Source organism: Schistocerca gregaria, chromosome 1, assembly GCF_023897955.1.
Source record: "Schistocerca gregaria isolate iqSchGreg1 chromosome 1, iqSchGreg1.2, whole genome shotgun sequence".
In the NCBI taxonomy this organism is placed as follows: Eukaryota; Metazoa; Arthropoda; class Insecta; order Orthoptera; family Acrididae; genus Schistocerca; species Schistocerca gregaria.
The window spans coordinates 377385222-377406893 of record NC_064920.1 but is presented as its reverse complement, the minus strand read 5'-3'; the positions used below and the strand labels follow the sequence as shown (position 1 = coordinate 377406893).

The 21672-nt window shown below is 40.2% G+C and overlaps 1 protein-coding gene across 1 annotated transcript in view; it reads right to left on the bottom strand.

Annotated features, from left to right (window-relative positions):
* LOC126347864 (uncharacterized) overlaps positions 1-21672 on the bottom strand; it is a 124185-nt gene that overhangs the window by 85175 nt on the left and 17338 nt on the right. Inside the window, exon 2 of the mRNA XM_050002308.1 lies at positions 8660-8781. Coding sequence (XP_049858265.1) covers positions 8660-8781 — 122 coding nt within the window. The remainder of the gene's footprint in view (positions 1-8659; positions 8782-21672) is intronic.

The following is a 21672-nucleotide window of genomic DNA, read 5'->3' as shown; positions in this document are numbered from 1 at the left end:
GCGCCTCAGTTGGACCAGCGTTCATGCTGGACGTGCAGACCGCGTGAGACGACGCTTCATCCAGTCCCAAACATGCTCAATGGGGGACAGATCCGGAGATCTTGGTGGCCAGGGTAGTTGACTTACACCTTCTAGAGGACGTTGGGTGGCACGGGATACATGCGGACGTGCATTGTCCTGTTGGAACAGCAAGTTCCCTTGCTGGTCTAGGAATGGTAGAACGATGGGTTCGATGACGGTTTGGATGTACCGTGCACTATTCAGTGTCCCCTCGACGATCACCAGAGGTGTACGGCCAGTCTAGGAGATCGCTCCCCACACCATGATGCCGGGTGTTGGCCCTGTGTGCCTCGGTCGTATGCAGTCCTGATTGTGGCGCTCACCTGCACGGCGCCAAACACGCATACGACCATCATTAGCACCAAGGCAGAAGCGACTCTCATCGCTGAAGACGACACGTCTCCATTCGTCCCTCCATTCACGCCTGTCGCGACACCACTGGAGGTGGGCTGCACAATGTTGGGGCATGAGCGGAAGACGGCCTAACGGTGTGCGGGACCGTAGCCCAGCTTCATGGAGATGGTTGCGAATGGTCCTCGCCAATACCCCAGGAGCAACAGTGTCCCTAATTTGCTGGGAAGTGGCGGTGCGGTCCCCTACGGCACTGCGTAGGATCCTACGGTCTTGGCGTGCATCCGTGGGTTGCTGCTGTCCGGTCCCAGGTTGATGGGCATGTGCACCTTCTGCCAACCACTGGCGACAACATCGATGTACTGTGGAGACCTCACGCCCCACGTGTTGAGCAATTCGGCAGTACGTCCACCCAGCCTCCCGTATGCCCACTATACGCCCTCGCTCAAAGTCTGTCAACTGCACATATGGTTCACGTCCACGCTGTCGTGGCATGCTACCAGTGTTAAAGACTGCGAGGGAGCTCCATATGCCACGGCAAACTGGCTGACACTGACGGCGGCGGTGCCCAAATTTTGCGCAGCTAGCGCCATTCGACGGCCAACACCGTGGTTCCTGGTGTGTCCGCTGTGCCGTGCATGTGATCATTGCTTGTACAGCCCTCTCGCAGTGTCCAGAGCAAGTATGGTGGGTCTGACACACCGGTGTCAATGTGTTCTTTTTTCCATTTCCAGGAGTGTATTTTAAACTTACTGATGACCAGATGCCGCAGGGCTGTACCCTCTACCACAAGTTAGCTAGTTAGTCACAAGTTCCATAGATCACTTGAGTGATACTTTTAACAAACTGGTGTGTAACAAGTCTGTTTAAAGGATAAGTATAAATGACTTATGTTAAAATTAGTGAAAACTTTTTTTTTTGTCCTACGCATGCAAATTCACTTAAAAACAATGAAATAGATGGATTTGTCCACGAGAAATTATTTCAAGTCAGATTTAAAACTTGCTTTGTTGCTTGTCAGATATTTTGCACTGCAGCACCAAAGAAACTGGTATAGCCATACTTATTCAAAAACAGAGATGTGTAAACAGGCAGAATATGGTGCTGCAGTCAGCAAGGCCTATATAAGACAACAAGTGTCTGGCACAGTTGTTGGATTGGTTACTGCTGCTACAACAGCATGTTACCAAGATGATTTAAATGAGTTTGAATGTGGTGTTACAGTTGGCACATGAGTGATAGGGCACAGCATCTCCAAGACAGCAATGAAGTGGAGATTTTCCCATACAACCATTTCACGAGTGTACCATGGGTATCAGGAATCTGGTAAAACATCAAACCTCTGATGTCACAGCGGCCAGAAACAGATCCTGCAAGAATGGGACCAACAGTGTCAGAAGAGAATAATTCAGTGTGACAGAAGTGCAACACTTCTGCAGACTGCTTTAGACTTCAGTGGTGGGCCATCAACAAGAGTCAGTGTGTGAACCATTCAATGAAACATAATTGATATGGGCTTTTGGAGCCAAAGGACCACTTGTGTACCCTTGATGACTGCATGATACAAAGTTTTATGCCTAGCCTGGGCCTGTCAACAGCAACACTTGACTTTTTATGATTGAGAACAGTGCCTGGTAGATGAGTCTTGTTTCAAATTGCATTGAGTGGATGGATGTGTACGGGTATGGAGACAACCACATGAATCGATGGCCCCTGTATGTCAGCAGGGAACTGTTCAAGTTGGTGGAGGCTTTGTAATGGTGTGGGGCATGTGCAGTTGGAGTGATATGGGACCTCTGATTTTTCTACAAATGACTCTGACAGGTGACATGTACATAATTATCCTGTCTAATCACCTACATTGATTCAGATCCATTGTGCATTCTAATGGACTTGGGCAATTCCAACAGGATAATGAGACACCTCACACATCCAGAATTGCTACAGAGTGGCTCCAGGAACATTCTCCTGAGTTTAAGCACTTCCATTGGTCACCAAACTCCCTAGACATGAACATTATTGAGCATATCTGGGATACCTCACAATGTGCTGTTCACAAGAGATCTCCACCTCTTGGTACTCTTACGGATTTGTAGAAGCCCTGCAGGATTCATGGTGTCAATTCCTCCAGCACTACTTCAGACAATAGTCAAGTCCATGTCATGTCATGTTGTGGCACTTCTGTGTGCTTGCAGGCAATGATATGAGGCAGGTGTACCAGTTTCTTTGGCTCCTCAGTGTATGATATTGGGAAAAAATGTAAACATTTTTATTGATGCATATTGAACTCCTTTCTGAGCCACAGACAGCTTCAATAATATGTAAAAAAAAAGGTCATTTTTCCCTTTAGTGTTGTAGGTGTGGACATCACTGCTCTTCTCAAATTGTGATGGATTATTTGTGATGAATTTCATTGGCAGCTAGATGTATTGTGACAGTGTAGTTAAAATGCCTAGGTCCTTGAAAAGATAGCTACATGATGTCAGTTTGTAAACACCATATATTATTCCTACTGCTTGCTTTTGTGCAATCATTAATTTCTTTCTAAGTGGTGAGTGAACCCCAAAAAATTATTCCATTATACAATATTGCTGAGATCTTCATTCCAAAGACTGGTTTGCTGCAGCTCTCCATGCTACTCTACCCGGGTCAAACTTACTGAATCTGCTTACTTTGTTCATTTCTTGGTCTCCCTTTACAACTTTAACTCCCCTTACTTCCCTCCATTACAAAACTGGTGATACCATGATATTTCACAATGTGTCCTATCAACTGAATCTGTCTCCTAGTCAGGTTGTGCTTTAAATTTCTTTTCTCCCCAGTTCTGTTCATTACCTGCTCATTAGTTAAGTGATTTAACCACTTAATTTTTAGCATTCTTTGGTAGCAGCACAGTTGAAAAGCTTCAATTGTCCTGTTGTCTAAATTGTTTATTGTGCATCATTTACTCCATACATGGATACACTACACACAATTACTTTCAGAAAAGGCTTCCAAACACTTAAATCTACATTCAGTGCTAGTAAATTTCTCTTCTTCAGAAACACTTTTCTTACCATTGACGGTCTACATTTTAATCCTATCTGCCTTGGTCGTCATCCATTATTTTGCTGCCCAAATAAGAAAACTCATCTACTCTATAAAAAAAGTCATCTACTACTTTAACTGTCCCATTTCCCAATCTAATTCCCTCAGCATCAACTGATTTAATTTGACTACATTCTTCTCCCTGAACTTTAATTTCTCCTCCACATTTTTCTTTGGTTTCCATTATTGATCACTAAACATACAGATTGAATAACATCAGTAATAGGCTACAATCCTATCTCCTATCTCAATATCATTCTCTATTCTCCTCATTTCTTATAACTGCTGCCTGATATTTGTACAAGTTGTAAAAAGCCTTTCACTCCCTGTATTTTACCTGTGCTTCCTTCATAATTTCAAAGAGAGTGTTCCAGTCAACACTGTCAATCCAAAAACGCTGTGAGTGTAGCTTCAAGTTTCCTTAACATACCTTCTAAAATAAGTCATAGGGTCAGTACTGCCTTATGTGTTCCTACATTTCTGCAGAATCCAAACTGATCTTCCCCAAGGTCAGCCTCTACCAGCTTTTCCATTCTCCTGTAAAGAATTCATGTTAGTGTTTTGCAGCTGTGACTTGGAATTGGAATTCCAAGTCATGGTTCGATTTGGAATTATTATATTTTTCTTGAAGTTAGAGTATTTCGTCTGTCTCATACATCTTGCTCACCTGATGGAAGAGTTTTGTCACGGCTGGCTCTCCCAAGGCAACCAGTAGTTCTAATGGAATGCTGCCTGCTCCCAGGGCCTTGTTTAAACTTAGGTCTTCAGTGTTTTATCAAATTCTTCATGCAGTATCGTATTTCCCATATCATCTTCATCTACTTCCTCTGCTATTTCCATAATATTGCTCTCAAGTACATGTCCCTTGTATAAACACTCTATATACTCCTTCCACCTTTCTGCTTTCTCTTCTTTGCTTAGGACTGGTTTGCCGGCTGGTGTGGCCATGCGATTCTAAGTGCTTCAGTTTGGAACCGTGCGACTGCTACGGTCGCAGGTTCAAATCCTGCCTTGGGCATGGATGTGTGTGATGTTCTTAGGTTACGTTTAAGTAGTTCTAAGCTCTAGGGGACTGATGACCTCAGAAGTTAAGTCCCATAGTGTTCAGAGCCATTTGAACCATTAGGACTGGTTTTCCATCTGAGCTCTTCAAATTCATAAAGCTGCTTCTTTTTTCTCCAAAGGCTTTGTGTTGATGGTATCTATGTTCCCCTCAGTGAAATATGCTTCTAAATCCTTACATTTGTCCTCCAGCAATTCTTGAGTAGCCATTTTGCACTTTATGTCAGTCCCAGTTTTTAGATGTTTGTATTCCCTTTCACCTGCTTCATTTGCTGTATTTTTATATTTTCTCCTTCCATCAGTTAAATTCAATACCTCCTGTATTATCCAAGGATTTCTACTAGGCCTTTCATTTTTAACTATTTGATCCTCTGCTGTTTTCACTGTTTCATCTCTCAAAGTTATCCATTTGTCTCCTTCTGTATTCCTTCCTCCAGTTCTAGTCTAATGTTCCCTCTGAAACTCTTGACAACCAATCATTCTTTCAAATCATCCACATCCCATCTCCTTAATTTCCTGCCTTTTTTGCATTTTCTTCAGTTTTAATCAACAATTCATAACCAATGAATTGTGGTCATATTCCATATCTGCTGCTGGAAATGTGTCAAAATTTAAAATCTGGTTTCAAAATCTCTGTCTTACCATTATATAATCAGTTTTAAACCTTTCAGTGTCTCCAGGTCTCTTCCATGTATGCAGCCTTCTTTTGTGACTCCTAAACCAAGTGTTAGCAATGATTAAATTATGCTCTTTTCAGATTTCTGCCAGACAGCTTCCTATTTCATTCCTTTCCCCAGTCCATATTCACTTACTATTTTTCCTTCTCTCTCTCGTCCTATTATCAAATTCCAGTATGCCATCAGAATTAGATTTTTGTCTCCCTTAATTTTCTGAGTAATTTCTCTTATCTCATCAAACATTTCTTCAATCCCTTCATCAGCTGTGAAGCTAGAAGGCATATAAACCTATACTATTGTGATGAGTGTTGCCTTTGTGTCTATCTTGGTTATGACAATATGTTCGGTATGATACTCAAAGTTGCTTACCAGCATTCCTATTTTTGTATTCATTATTAAACATACTCCTGCATCATCTCTATTTGATTTTATATATACAATGCTGTATTCATCTGACCAGAAGTCCTGTTCCTCCTGCCACTGAACATCATTAATTCCTACTGCATCTAACTTCAACCTATCCATTTCAATTTTGAAATTTTCTAATCTAATCTAATCTATTATTACATGCTCCAGTCCACAGAATGCCAGTTTTGTTTCTCCTGACAACAGCTCCTCCTGAGTAATTCACACCCAGTGATCCAAATGGGGGTCTATTTTACCTCTAGAATATATTACCCAAGAGAATGTCATCATCATTTAACCATATAGTAGAACTGTATGCCCTCAGGAAAAATATGGCTGTAGTTTCGTCTTGCTTTCAGCCATTTATAGTACAAGCATAGTAAGGCCATTTTACAAGATCAGATCAATCAACCATTTGGACAGTTGCCCCCCACAATTACTGAAAAGGCTCCTGGCCTTCTTGAGGAACAAAACATTTCTCTGGCCTCTCAACAGATATCTCTCTGTTGCGGTTGCACCTTCAGTGTGACTATCTGTATTGCTGAGGCACGCAAGTGGTAAGGTCCATGGTTCATGGGGGGAGGCCATAGGACATTATCAAATGGTAATATACAGAATATGTCAGGAGGCAAATTTGTTGTCAAGATTAGCAATTATCTGTGGAGCAAAAGTTTGCTGAACTTAATAGTTGGAGAAATTCAGTAATACAGTGCTTCCATTTCAAGGTGTACAGAACTGAAAAAAGTGTATTTTTTCCAAATTCATGGGATTACGATCAGTTGATTTAGCAGGTTAACCATGGTGCGATAGGAAACCTGAGTGTTCATCACTGAGGAATATGTAACTCTCATCCTGGAAGCTGGGAGTATCAGCATACTCACCATGAAGATGTAGGTAAAAGGGTAACCCTTTGTCACCAAAAATAGTGAAATAAACATCCTGGATCATGTTTATAGCACCAAAATGAATGGGTACAAGAAACACCCCCAAAATATCACACAACCGCCTCTGACCTGAACTACATCATCCATACAGCACAGGTTAAACAACTTACTGGCCTGTCAGTTTATTTGATACTTTTATAATTTGAAAAGAAACACATTACATGTCTATAATGAGCTACTTTCCAGTTTTCGTGTTGTTTATCCCACTTGTAATGTAACGGACTACTGAAACTACTGATACCACCGGCTGGCGAGGTGTGCGGTGCCACCAATCAACTTGAAGGAGCAAGTGAACTTTATCTAAGTAAACATAAACTGAAATATTATTATTTTGTTACAATACTGTTAATATGAGGACAATCATGAGGTATATGGCCACAGAACTATATTATAAACACTTTTCATTTTACATACTATGTTTTTTCATATATGTATACGTGCAATGTGTAAAATATTGATATACAACCAAGGTTGCCAGTACTGCACAGTTTGTAAGCTCTATGAACAGGAGCCGGTTGATGGCAGGTGCAGAGACAATGGGCACTTGGTGTTGAGACGTCTTGTAATACGCTTGCTTTGAGAAGGTCAAGGATAGAGAGAACAAAATGATGTATCGGGAAAGCTGTTACACTGAAAATTATTGGATATCGTCATGATCAGCATTTATAAAATAAAAGTTGGAAGTTTAAATATGTGTCAGTTCTTACGCAGCAGCATACACACCCTGGACCTCAAATTGATTTAACAAACAGTGGATGGTGAGGTTCATCACTGGACCACAAGCGTGCAACAATGACCAATAAAAGTAAGAAAATTATATTACTCTAAATTCAAATTGTGATGATACATTTCTTTCTCCATGTCTTCAACCCTGTATGTACTCCATTGTTAGAGTGAACAGCACGACGGGGACCTGTGGTTGACTAGGCACACCAGGGAGACCACACAGGTTTAAAACGATAATTTGTAGCTTAATATACTACTACTGATAATAATTAATGTTTGTCCCCCGGAGAAGAAGGTGCATTACACACTGTAGATGTGCAGCTCTACATGCTGCTGTGAGAAATGCCTTTTTGTGAAATACACAACTCAAAATATTCGTTGTAAGCAATGCCCTCCAGTATGTGCACTCAGTAAAAGATTGAGATGGACCTACATTCACTAACAGCAGCAAATCCTGTTGGATTTGAAATCAGATGTCATAACACTTGTCCCCATTTCCTGTTTGTTAAAAATGTTTTATAACCACTGGTCTTACACCATTTTGCATGGCTGTGAGCGGTTCAATATTCCCCGTAGAAATGTTGGACAGTCCACATTGATACATCAGTAAATCAGACAATTGCTCATGAGGTGTAGTCATGGACATCCAAAAATGATAGCTCCTTTCTGTCATGTCTCCAAAGTGATCCATCACACTATGATGATTCTATACAACCAACTAGCACAGACACATTGCTTCACTACCATGACTGTCATCAATGGTAGAGGGTCACATTATCACCTGGTAACAGTGCCACACCATCTCAGCACTCCAAAGCATCATGCCTATTCTTTTAAGGGGAGATTAATATTATGTCCATGAGCTTATCAAGGACAAGATCTACTGAAGATAATATTAACTGACTAATTTATCACAGTGACTTGACCATATTGTGAGGGAGTTTCACTGTTGAACTTAAGGACAGATCATTAAAGAATTTATAGTGGAATGGCTGCTTTGCATGCACTGTAAAGAGTAATATCAGACTACAGTTCAAACAACAATTAAAAGAACAGCTTGTTAAAAAAATAAAGTATGGATGTACACTGACTTTGGATCAATAATTTGTAACAAAAGATAAAATTGTGGGCAAAAATCTCACCAAGATATTATGTGGTGACATATTATAAATAGTGCATTAATGATTTAATCATATTGTTTTTGTAATTTCTGTAAGAGGTTATCATGAAGAATTATTAAGATAAATGTGAAAAATAACTGGCTATGTTCTGCTTGAGACACAAAGCTAATGGTTTTGCTGAATATCAAAGTTGTAGCCCATAATAAAAAAATAAAAAAGGACAAACCTGTGCAGTGGCATCGCCATGTTGCAGCATGCTATTGAGCAGGTGGTCCCACAGTGTTTGCCCCAAAGGCCTTGGTGGCAGAGGTGGGCCCCGCAGGATCAATTCATCTTCCTTCAGACCCCCTAAACATCATACATGACAATCGTTATAGTCTTTCAATCACTATCATCTCATTGCACAGTTAAAGGATGTCACATGTCAATAGACACACTAGATTAGCTCATAACAATAACAGAAACACATTTGAAGACACACAGTTGTGACTATATTAGCTCATAACAATAACAGAAACAAATTTGAAGACACACATTTTTGACTAGATTAATTTGAGGGCTCAGACACAACAGTATAACCTCAAGTAAAGGGAATACTAAATAAATAAGCAGTTGCTGAACCAGAAAGTTTTTAATTAATTCTAGTCTGTAATGTTTAAGGTACTACTGAGTGATCAAGTGGTGTACTTAATTGATGATGGGTTGCCAGAGTTGTGTCAACAGCAGCTGACAGAATCTTGAAGCCACTTGCTACATTTTCCAGCTTGGCAAATAACAATAGACATGGAATAAAGATACTATGGTGATCATGCAAGGAGAAAAAGAAAAACAGATCAAAGAGTCACTGCTTGTGACTGCACATAAAAAAGATTTTGTTTGATTCTTTATCCCGTCACACTCAGGCCAGTTGTCATATCCTTGGCAGAAGCAGGTTGTACCATCTCTTTGAAAAGAAGAAGTGTTTGCCTCTCAGATGTTAAATAGTGGTGTGTTAATTGAATTCCAAAAGAATGTAGATTGACTGAGCTTGTGAATTTACAGTTATCCTGTTCCAGACTGTGAGATCTCTACTGGTTGGAAGAAAGAGACATGAAAGACAGTTGTGAAGAATGTAATATAGCAGACTGATATTCACCAACTGAAGTACAGAATACATCTCTTTAATAAAAATCCTCATACATTGTAATTGCATTAGATGAACATATATCTCTATATAAGTCTTCATTTTCAACTTACACTAGTCATTGTATAAAAGCATTATTGTTTTTGTTGTGGTCCAGCTTGAAATTTGATGCAACTCTCCATGCTATTCTATGATGCTCAAGTTTGTAATTGTGAAGGACTAACTGCTTTGTTTGTTTTATAACATTTAGAGAAACTAGGAAAAACCTAAACCATGATGGCTGGATGGGAACTTACTGCACCACTACACTTGGTTCTGGGCATTTGCCTGTCCTTTCATTACTAAATCTTTGTGCATAAAGCTTTACTCTGTTACAAGAAAATGATCCCATCAAGCAATAAAGAGGGAGCTCGTCATGATTGTATCATGCCAACTTTCTTATGTTCAAATGTTAACATCTCACATGAAGAACATTCAAAAGCAAAGTAAGGGTAAAGGCTGCACAATGTGCCGTTTCAAGTAGAACTTACTTTCTTGTATTTAAACAATCACCCACCTATGTATTACAAATAATATAACAGGCACACATGCTTGTGCTACAGTCATCCTGCACCAAGAATGGAAGCTGTGAAAGATGACAGTACATTTACACCCAATAGTCAGGGTCTCAGTTAAAACCATAACTACACTCCTGGAAATGGAAAAAAAGAACACATTGACACCGGTGTGTCAGACCCACCATACTTGCTCCGGACACTGCGAGAGGGCTGTACAATCAATGATCACACGCACGGCACAGCAGACACCCCAGGAACCGCGGTGTTGGCCGTCGAATGGCGCTAGCTTTGCAGCATTTGTGCACCACCGCCGTCAGTGTCAGCCAGTTTGCCATGGCATACGGAGCTCCATCGCAGTCTTTAACACTGGTAGCATGCCACGACAGTGTGGACGTGAACCGTATGTGCGGTTGACGGACTTTGAGCGAGGGCGTATAGTGGGCATGCGGGAGGCCGGGTGGACGTACCGCCGAATTGCTCAAAATGTGGGGCATGTGGTCTCCACAGTACATCGATGTTGTCGCCAGTGGTCGGCGGAAGGTGCACATGCCCATCGACCTGGGACCGGACCGCAGCAACCCACGGATGCACGCCAAGACTGTAGGATCCTACGCAGGACCGCACCGCCACTTCCCAGCAAATTAGGGACACTGTTGCTCCTGGGCTATCGGCGAGGACCATTCGCAACCATCTCCATGAAGCTGGGCTACGGTCCCGCACACCGTTAGGCCGTCTTCCGCTCACGCCCCAACATCATGCAGCCCACCTCCAGTGGTGTCGTGACAGGCGTGAATGGAGGGATGAATGGAGACGTGTCGTCTCTCAGCGATGAGAGTCGCTTCTGCCTTGGTGCCAATGATGGTCGTATGCATGTTTGGCGCCGTGCAGGTGAGCGCCACGATCAGGACTGCATACGACCGAGGCACACAGGGCCAACACCCGGCATCATGGTGTGGGGAGCAATCTCCTAGACTGGCCGTACACCTCTGGTGATCGTCGAGGGGACACTGAATAGTGCACGGTACATCCAAACCATCATTGAACCCATCGTTCTACCATTCCTAGACCAGCAAGGGAACTTGCTGTTCCAACAGGACAATGCACGTCCACATGTATCCCGTGCCACCCAACGTGCTCTAGAAGGTGTAAGTCAACTACCCAGGCCAGCAAGATCTCCGGATCTGTCCCCCACTGAGCATGTTTGGGACTGGATGAAGCGTCGTCTCACGCGGTCTGCACGTCCAGCACGAACGCTGGTCCAACTGAGGCGCCAGGTGGAAATGGCATGGCAAGCCGTTCCACAGGACTACATCCAGCATCTCTACGATCGTCTCCATGGGAGAATAGCAGCATGCATTGCTGCGAAAGGTGGATGTACACTGTACTAGTGCCGACATTGTGCATGCTCTGTTGCCTGTGTCTATGTGCCTGTGGTTCTGTCAGTGTGATCATGTGATGTATCTGACCCCAGGAATGTGTCAATAAAGTTTCCCCTTCCTGGGACAGTGAATTCACGGTGTTCTTATTTCAATTTACAGGAGTGTATTTACAGACAGTAAATACCTCACCAAAGCATTAACGCAATTGTGATTTAAGTGGCCACATTCTTGTGAACAAAAGTCCTCAAGTGACTTGAAAAATCGGGGATAGCTATTGCTATTTGAAGGAATGGAGTGCAATGGCCCCTGCAGTAAAGGATGGGATTTAAACTCAAATGTGACAAACAATTGTCTAAAATTATCAAATTTTGCTTCTTTCAGTTAGATGTGTATGTTACTCAAAATTTTGTTTTTCTATCAGACAGGCATTACAATTGTCTCTACCAGCAAGAATGTAACTATGCTAGCTAATGGGGGCTCAGTTACAAGCAACATAACAGAACCTTAGACGAGGGAATGAATCTTACTGTGTGAGATAATCTACAGGGCAGCAGAGAGTCTGAATTCTATGTAGAGAAGGAACAAGAAGGAAAACCCAATATGGACCACTGTGAGTGACTGACACTGGAGCACATGGAACACAGCATTTTGCAAGGCTAAGACTGGTCTGCAGCCATTGAAATCAGTGTTAGAAGTGTCCAGCCAGACCTATTGCAGCCAGCAGATATACACCAGGGTCAGTGGTACTGCCCATGCTATGCTTTGCATACATACTCCTTAGCACCATTCTGTACTATTTTGCTACAATACCAATGCCATCTCCTCTGCCTTCATCTCAATGTCAGGTTGCAGAGATACTAAATCTCTCCCACCTGGCATGTTCATGTAGTGGCAAAAATTGCTTGGTTCGTGCTGTGCCCCTGTTGCAAAACTGAAGAGGGCATGAGATTCCCTGGCAGTGGATAGGTAACTGAAGGAGACAGCGCCAATGTAATTTGTTCCACCGGACAGGTAGCAGACTACAGAGGTTGGGATAATGGTTGGTCCACTGACATGGTCATGGGCAACGACTCTACTAATGACAAGCAGGGAAAAGCGGGCATTGATTCAAATTCCGTGGATTCACAATGGGAGGGACATCCTATTCTGTGGTCAAAGCTAGGATGACAGTGGATGTGGAGGGGGCAGCAGCAGGGTAACATACTGTCATAATTGGGAGTCTTCCACGGGAACAATGCAGCAACTGACAATATCATACAGCTGACTTGGAGACGGTCACGTTTAAGGTCTGACAGCTCACAGCCGAAAATGATTAGAATGACAGTTCTTTTGCTTCCAAATAACACCAAACATAAACAAATGCCGATCTTTATGGCCCAATACTACACGCACCATCTAATCCAAAAATGGTTCAAATGGCTCTGAGCACTATGGGACTTAACATCTGAGGTCATCAGTCCCCTAGAACTTAGAACTACTTAAACCTAACTAACCTAAGGACATTACACACATCCATGCCCGAGGCAGGATTCGAACCTGCTACTGTAGTGGTCGTGCGGTTCCAGACTGTAGCGCCTAGAACCACTTGGCCACACTGGCCGGCCAGCATCCAAACCTATTGCTGGCTGAAACACTTGGTCCAAATGGCATCACCATGGGAAAAGCATGGCAGGTCACAATTGACTGAGGCATGCGATTTGTGATGCAACAAATTCAAAAGCCAACATTAGCTGGACTACACCCATTAACCAACATCACACGGTATGAAGCCAGTAAACTCGATAGAGCATTGTTGTGGCATAAGGCAGACTGACTTCTTCATTTGGGTCTGGAATGTGTGAATCAAGTACTCCACCCCCACGTTAGAAACTAGGTGAAATTGAGCAGAAGTCAGATGGTTGATACCATTGCAAATACAAAAGTCTTCAAACTTCTGCAAAACAAATTGCTGACCATTATCAGATACGAGTGTCTGTGGGGAGCCCTCAACAGCTAAAACTGCCATCAAGTGCAAACAGCTGTTGTCAGTGGAGGACAGCTTGGCAACATGAGCAAAATTTTACATTAGATTGCCTATCAACAACCACATGCTACCCAAAAATGGGCCAACAAGGTCGATATGCACTCTGTCCCAAGGGTGCTTTGGGACTGTCCAAGGGGAAAACTGACACAAAGAAGCAGCCTGGATTTGCGCATGGGCCATGCAAGCCCACACAAAGTGTTCAGTGTCGTGACTGATCACTATCCAGTAGACATGACAACATGCCAAAGCCTTAATATGTCGCATACTCCAGTGGGATGCCTGCAATAGTTGGAATATGCGGGGATGCAAAGCCAGAGAAATAACAACTAGTCAGGTTTGTTCCTCCGTAAGAAGTATGAGGCCCCCCTGGATCACAGTGAGTCTATCATGTAGGAGAAAAAATGCACACTATGCTGAATTTGCTCTTGAAAGAACGTACTCAGGCTACTCCTCCTGGACAGCTGGAAATATCGGGAAAAGCAGCCATGACCTCCCATGCTGTCAAAGGAAAATCCAGTAAGGTTTGCAGCAACATATCATCCACTCCCTACAGCCAAACTCCAGATCCTGTTCCACTGGCAGTCATGGTAGTGCATCCGCATTTGCATGCTGGGCGGTGAACAAACACTGAATGTCATAAAAATAATTAGCAAGGAAAAGTGACCACCTCTGTAACTGGTGGGCAGTCCTATCCACCAGTTTGAAATGAGAGCTGAATAAGAAAACCAGCAGCTTGTAGTTAGTGATCAGTAGGATCTTTGCTCCATGCAAGAAAATGTGAAACTTCTTAATTCCAAAAATAATAGCCAGTGTCTCCTTTTCCACCTGTGAAAAATTACACTGTAGCATGGGAAGTGTCTTTCATTGTCATCAATGGGCTGCTCAGTGCCATCCCTGTTCCAATGCAACATGACGACACATATGCCAAACTGAGCCACTTCACACACCAGGGTTGAAGGTTTACCCAACGTGAAAGAAGGCAAATAGGGACTGGAGAACAAACACTGCTTCTAGGACTGAAAACACCATTGATAATCTGCAGAACAGGCAAATTTGATGCCATTTTGGTGAAGCCGGTTAAGGGCCTGGCAGATGTGCACAGTGTAGGGATTGAACTCATCATTACGCAAAATCTTGCCAAGAAAGGACTAAAGCACCTGCACGTTCTTGGGTGGCGGCAGGTTCGTGATGGCTTTTGTGCTCATCTGTAGGGATGAGACCATCTTTTCTGAGCACAGGATCCAAAAAATGCAGGTCTGGGGGGGAAAAAACTACATTTTTCGAATTTGGGACAAAGACCGTTCTCTAGCAGGTGTTGGAAAACCACCTGCAGTTTCTCAAAATGCTCCTCTCGTGTGAAGCCCTTGACCGAGATGACTCTGAGGTAGTTCACATAATAAGGGATATCCTGAATCTGCCACTTGCGGCATCGTTGATAAATTCCAGGTGCAGACGAGATTACAAAAAGCAAACGATTGAATTGATAAAGCCCAAACGGGGTGTTAAGCACTGAGAAATTCCAGAAGTGTAGTCTACATCTAAATCTACATCACATTCCGCCAACTATCTTATGGTGCGAGGCGGAGGATACTTCTGGTACCCCTTTTATGACCCTCCCGTCCTGTTCCACTCACAAATGTTGCGTGGGTTGAAAGATTGTCGGTAAGCCTCTGTATTAGTTTTAATTTCTCGAATTTTTTCGTTGTAGTCATTTCGCGAGATGTATGTGAGAGAAAGTAATATGTTGTCTAACTCATTACAAAAAGAGCTCTCTCGAAATGTCAGTAGTAAATCTCTCAGTGATGCAAAACGCCTCTCTTGTAGTACCTGCCACCAGAGTTTGTTGAGCATCTCGGTAATTCTCTTGCGCCAGCTGAACGATCTCATGATGAACCGATCTTCATTGGATCTTTTCTATCTGTTATACCAGTCCTAACTGATATGGGTGCCAGATTGATGAATAATACTCAAGAACTGGTCAAGCAGGCAGCTTTGTAAGCCACTTCCTTCCTGGATGAGTTACATTTCCTCAAAATTCTTCTGAATCTAGTATGGCATCTGCTTTCCTTATTGTTTGTTTTGGGTAGTCATTCCACTTAACTTCACTCTGGATAGTGACTCCTAAGTAATTTACAGTGTATACTGTTTCCAGCAATTAGTCATCAATAGTGCAATTGTACACTAGTGAATTTCTTTTCTTATGTATGCACAATATATTATATTTATTTACGTTCAGGATCAACTGTCAGAGCCTGCACTATTCATCAATCCTCTGCAGATCTTTCTCCAAATTGATAGTCTTCTGGCGTTGCTACTTTGTTATAAACAACAGCATCACCTGTGAAAAGTCTTGAAGGGGCTCTCTACTAGATAATTTACACTGCCAAGAATAAAAATCGCTGCATCACGACGGAGTTGTAAGATATAAACGACAGTTACTTGGCGTGTTTCTACATGTGGAAGATAATGTCTAATGAAAATTGACGACAGTCACATAAGAATGGCGCTAGTAGCGTCACTACGAGGGTTCAAACAACGTTTGTATTAAACATTGCTGTAAAGGTGTCGAGCGTTAGTTACCTTCGACACTGGACGTGGTGAGTTGGCGTTAGTGAAGAGAGCCTTTAAGGTGAGAAAGACGCCATAATTAGCACCTCACCGAGTGTGAACGAGGTCATGTAATAAGGCCACAAGAAGCTGGAGGTTCCTTCTGTGATATTACATTATATTTTTATTGGTCCTTTTGATCATTTGTTGTACCAGGTATGCAATATAATATTGGACAAGTCATTGTGTTTTACAATACATGTTTTTAAATCATACAAGAGTATTTACATTGATTTAGGCTTAATATTTTCACAACTGAAGGTTCAGCTTCCATACACTATATTTAACCCAAGTAATTAATTTTTTTTAGTATTTGGCAATAAATTTTTATGATTCAAGACATTCATCTATACTATAATAACAATTTTGCGATAAATATTTATGGACAGCAGTTTTAAATTTTGAAGTATCTTCATTGTTTTAATGTTTGTAGGTAGCTTATTGTATAGTCTGTTTCCTGTTTGCAGTGGTCCATTCTTTTTTAGTGTTGAGTGTGCATGTTGAACATGTATGTCCTTCTTTCCCATTGTGTTATACGGGTGGATACTCTGGTTAGTTGACACAAGATTTTTGCTATTTTCTAAGATTTTCCTTACAAATATGATTTTCTATGGCTCTTACAATTCTCTTTTGGCATATAAAACAACTTTTGATTGCAGATGCGTTTCCCCAAAAGATTATGCTGTATCGCAATAAGGATTCTGCTTGAGCAAAGTATTTGTCTTTTAGTGTCTCTTTTGATGTGAATTTTTATAGTATAACAAATGGTATTTAATTTATTTGTAATGTATTTTGTACGTTGGACCCATCTTAGATCTTCCTGGATCCATATACTAAGAAATTTTGTAGAGCTTACATTTTCGAGGGTTCTAGTAAACAACTCTATGTCTGGTGCTAGTGGACATTTATTTTGCACTGTGTGTATATGCATTGTAGCTGTTTTTTCTGTGTTTATTACTAAGTTGTTTTCAGAAAACCAATCTGTAATGTTGGTGGTATAATTTTTAATCTCATGTAGTAATTCTTCTTTGATCCTTTCTTTTGGTATCACATTTGTGTCATCCACAAATTTTATGTAATTATGGAATGGGCTAGTTGATTCCAAGTCATTTACAAAGAGTAGAAACAGAAATGGTCCTAGAATGGAGCCTTGTGGTACACAATACTTGATGCTCTGCTTTTATGAGCAGTAGGGCTTTATCTTGTTCCCTTCTTGGATACTAAGTTCAACTGATTGCTCTTTGTTTTGGAGATATGATTTTATCCATTCATAGGCCGGGCCCCTAATGCCTACAGATTCAAGTTTCTGAGGCAAGATGTTGTGATTGATGACACTGAATGCTTTAGAGATGTCTAGAAATATGGCTTAGATATGTTATTTATTGTTTATTGCATTTAAGGCTTCATTGAGGAATGCAAAGAGAATTGTCTCAGTAGATTTAGATTTTCAGAAAGACTTGTCAGGAATATAAGCACTATACATGATTGTTGGTAGGAGCGGTCACGAGAATATACAGTCGCAAGACGACCTGCTTCTGGATGGCCTCATGGCACTTCCGAGATGAAAGGTCATTGTTAAATGGTCATATTTATTGCTATACTTCCTTTTAAAGAAGATATTGCGTGACATTCGAAAATGGTAGCAATGAAAAATAAAGGTTGCATTTTTTTCAGTTTTGGTGCATGTTACATAACATGTCGCTGGGTATGAAATTTAGCAAACATACTGAATTTTTCTGTTGTAGTACACTCATATGTAATCGAGCGCCCCAGCTATAGAAAGCCATTACATTGTTCTGTTTAAACTCCCATTCTGTTTATGTCCACTGATCCTTCACTCCTTGAAACCTAGCCATATTAAGACGTTCCGATGCTACTTTCCTGGCTTCCATAAAAGTTTCTCGATTCTTATTATTTTATTTGAATTCTAGATCTCCCAGCCTCTCTGTATTTTTAAGACTAGTTAATGACATTTGCAATTCCATCAGTAGCGTTTGCGCTTCTTTTTGAGGATGATTGTATTTTCTGCTGCTTGTACTATCTGTTAGATTACATTTAGTTTTCGTTCCATAGAGCCAAAAAAGAGATACCTCTCATGGGTGCGGAATGTGTCAGAAAAATATAAATATGAAAATATAAAAAATTGTAAAACATTTGAATATAATACTTACTACCCTGATCATTTGTTATGAGATTGTCAAAATAGGTAAATACAATACAGTAAACTGGAACAGCTAACATTTTCAGAATTAATATGCTGTCAGAATGAAATATGGTTATGCACTATTAATAAATTTATCATACACAAAATACTTAATCTTGACTGTTGAGACCAAGTGCTGTCAAAACTAAAATCTAACAGACATTTTTATTTAAGCTTGCCTAACAGTCTGTGTTAAGATATTCATCTACAGATTAGAAGGAGCTGCCTTTCAAAAAGTCTTTCAAACACTGTTTAAGCTGTACTTCATCTGAAACCAAGTGTTTAATGGTTGCTGACAATTTATTGAAAATATGTTTTCCTGAATATATGAGCCCTTTTTGGACCAAGGTAAATGATTTTAGGTCTTTATGTAGATTGTTCTTATTCCTAGTATTGATACTATGTATTAAGCAATTGGTTGGAAATAGAGACACATTATGCAACAAATTTTAATAAGCAAACGGACTCTCTTTAAATTTTGATAAAACACAGTATATACAGTTCCGTACAGTAAATGGCAAAACTCCAGTAATAAATATAGAATTTGAACAGAAGTCTGTAGCTAAGGTAGAATTTTCAAAATTTTTAGGTGTGTCCATTGATGAGAGGTTAAACTGGAAGCAACACATTGATGGTCTGCTGAAACGTCTGAGTTCAGCTACGTATGCTATTAGGGTTATTGCAAATTTTGGTGATAAGAATCTCAGTAAATTAGCTTACTATGCCTACTTTCATTCACTGCTTTTGTATGGCATCATATTCTGGGGTAATTCATCGTTGAGTAGAAAAGTATTCATTGCACAAAAACGTGTAATCAGAATAATTGCTGGAGCCCACCCACGGTCATCCTGCAGACATCTATTTAAGGATCTAGGGATCCTCACAGTAACCTCACAGTATATATATTCCCTTATGAAATTTGTTGATAATAATCCAACCCAATTCAAAAGTAATAGCAGTGTGCATACCTATAACACCAGGAGAAAGGATGATCTTCACTATGCAGGGTTAAATCTGACTTTGGCACAGAAAGGGGTAAATTATGCTGCCACAAAAGTCTTTGGGCACCTACCAAACAGCATCAAAAGCCTGACAGATAGCCAACTAACATTTAAAAATAAATTAAAAGAATTTCTAGATGACAACTCCTTCTACTCATTGGCTGAATTTTTAGATATAAAGTAAAAAAAAAAAAAAAAAAAAAAACTTAATCATTAGTGTCATGCAATATTTTGTGTAATGTAATTTCTTGTACAGACATCTTTTATTAACCTGACACGTTCCACATCATTACGAAGTGTCGTATTCATGATCTATGGAACAAGTATTAATCTAATCTAATCTAATCTAATCTAATACACTCTGAAGCAGTGGTTGGAATACAAAGGTCCTTGAACAGATTTGTATATGATGTTCTTGAATGATTCTTATTAAATGCTTTAGCACACTAAAAACTTTTGACCAGTTTGATGAGTTACCCAGAATATGATCCCATGTGATATGATGGAATGAAAGTAAGCAAAGTATGCATGTTTTTTATATTTATGTCTCATGTATCTGGAATCATTCTCACTGCAAATACCGATTTGTTTAGGTCATTAAGCAATGCTGTAGTATTCTTCAATCTGCATGTCTCCATATGTTATACGCATGGTGGAAGGAAATCTCTTACAGGATCTGAACTGCATATAGTGGGTCTTTTTAAAGTTTAATGACAGTGAATGAGATTTAAACCATCTATTGGTCTCAGTGAAAATTAGCAGCTATTTCTAAATCTGTACTTGACTTATTGTAATGTTTGTATCAACTGTTTGGAGTTGTTCTCGGGCATTTTCTACAATTGTATTTTAAAATTGTCCTTCATTAATTTCCATGTAGCAAACTTCTTAGGTTGGTAATGATTCATTTTTATAACAATGGATATAATTTTTGAACATGATTGTGTTGTTACAGTGAACATTAGGTCCTCTTATTTATTATTAGATTCTGCATTTAACTCTGAATTTGCATTATTCGACGTTTAGCTTAAGGTAATTGTTGATGTAAGTTAATTAATACAAAATTTTGTATTGAGAAAGTTGCAACAATAATGAACGATTCCTTATTCAAACAAGCCTAAGCTAACTGGTAACTGCAACCATGAGTCAACAGCCATTACTTGTAGACAACAGACATCAATTTTAATGGGATGCTTGACATTAGTTGTCTGCTGTACAAATAAGATTAACATTGAAATAATAACGTCCCATTCCCTTGCTAAACTAGTTAAACGGTACTGGTAAGTCTTTATCTAGAAGAGTGAGACAAGAAATACCCATAGTTAGTATGCATCAATAACAGCTAATTCGTTCACAGTGAAAGGCATTGCAAATTACAGTTACCATAGAGTTGTAATGATTTTTTATTTGTTAAGAATCACAAAAAATAGGCAGAAAGGATTTTATCAGTGTTTAGCTTCATGATGAAATGTATATGTTAATAGTTTTTGATGTTGCTGAGCAAAAGTCATACAATAATTTTTAAATTAATACATTGCCATTTGACAGTATTGTTGTTTATTTAATTACTACCAAGGTTTTCGTCTTTTGTGGCATTTTCAAGTGACAAGTTTATGTCATTAACGTATGTTGCATGACATCTTTCGTGGGGAGCAAATATTTTTTAATTCATGATCAGTTTTGAACTTGATATCATGCAATATATGTTTGTGACATAAACTGAATCAATTGAAAATGGCATAAACGACCGAAACCTAGGTCATAATTAAATAAAAAAAACAATACAGTCAAATGGTAGTGTGTTCATTTAAATATATATGTATATATGTCAACATTCAACGGATTGAATATTTTGTACCATAAACAGGCTCTTTAGTATGTACATTGAAAGTTATTAGTACATTATTTTACGCTAAGTTGCTTTAAAGTTTTCTGGTTGCAGTACTACACTGTGCAAGATATTCTTTTAATAAAGTACTGTAACAGCAGGTCGACTAAAAATTTTTAAAAGTTATCATTGGTTTCCACTAATGCAGTGTTGTAGAACATGCAGCACTAAATTTAAGTCACAGTCTTCAGTTGTGAGTGTTCTAATGGAGGCGTGTTTTCTCGTATCCTTCCTGTTTGTGTAAAGCTAACAGGCGGAAACACTTATCCAGTCTACCAATGCGTAGACGAATTCGGGTAACCGCGGGAAAGCCATATTGAGACTGGGCAGAGGGGTTGCTTTGGAACGGTTTGAGGTCAAATCGACACTTTTCACCACAGCCACATCATACCTCCAACGATTTACTTATTGATTAGGGGTACTAAACACTGGCTAACATTTACCTATTTATTCTTATAAAT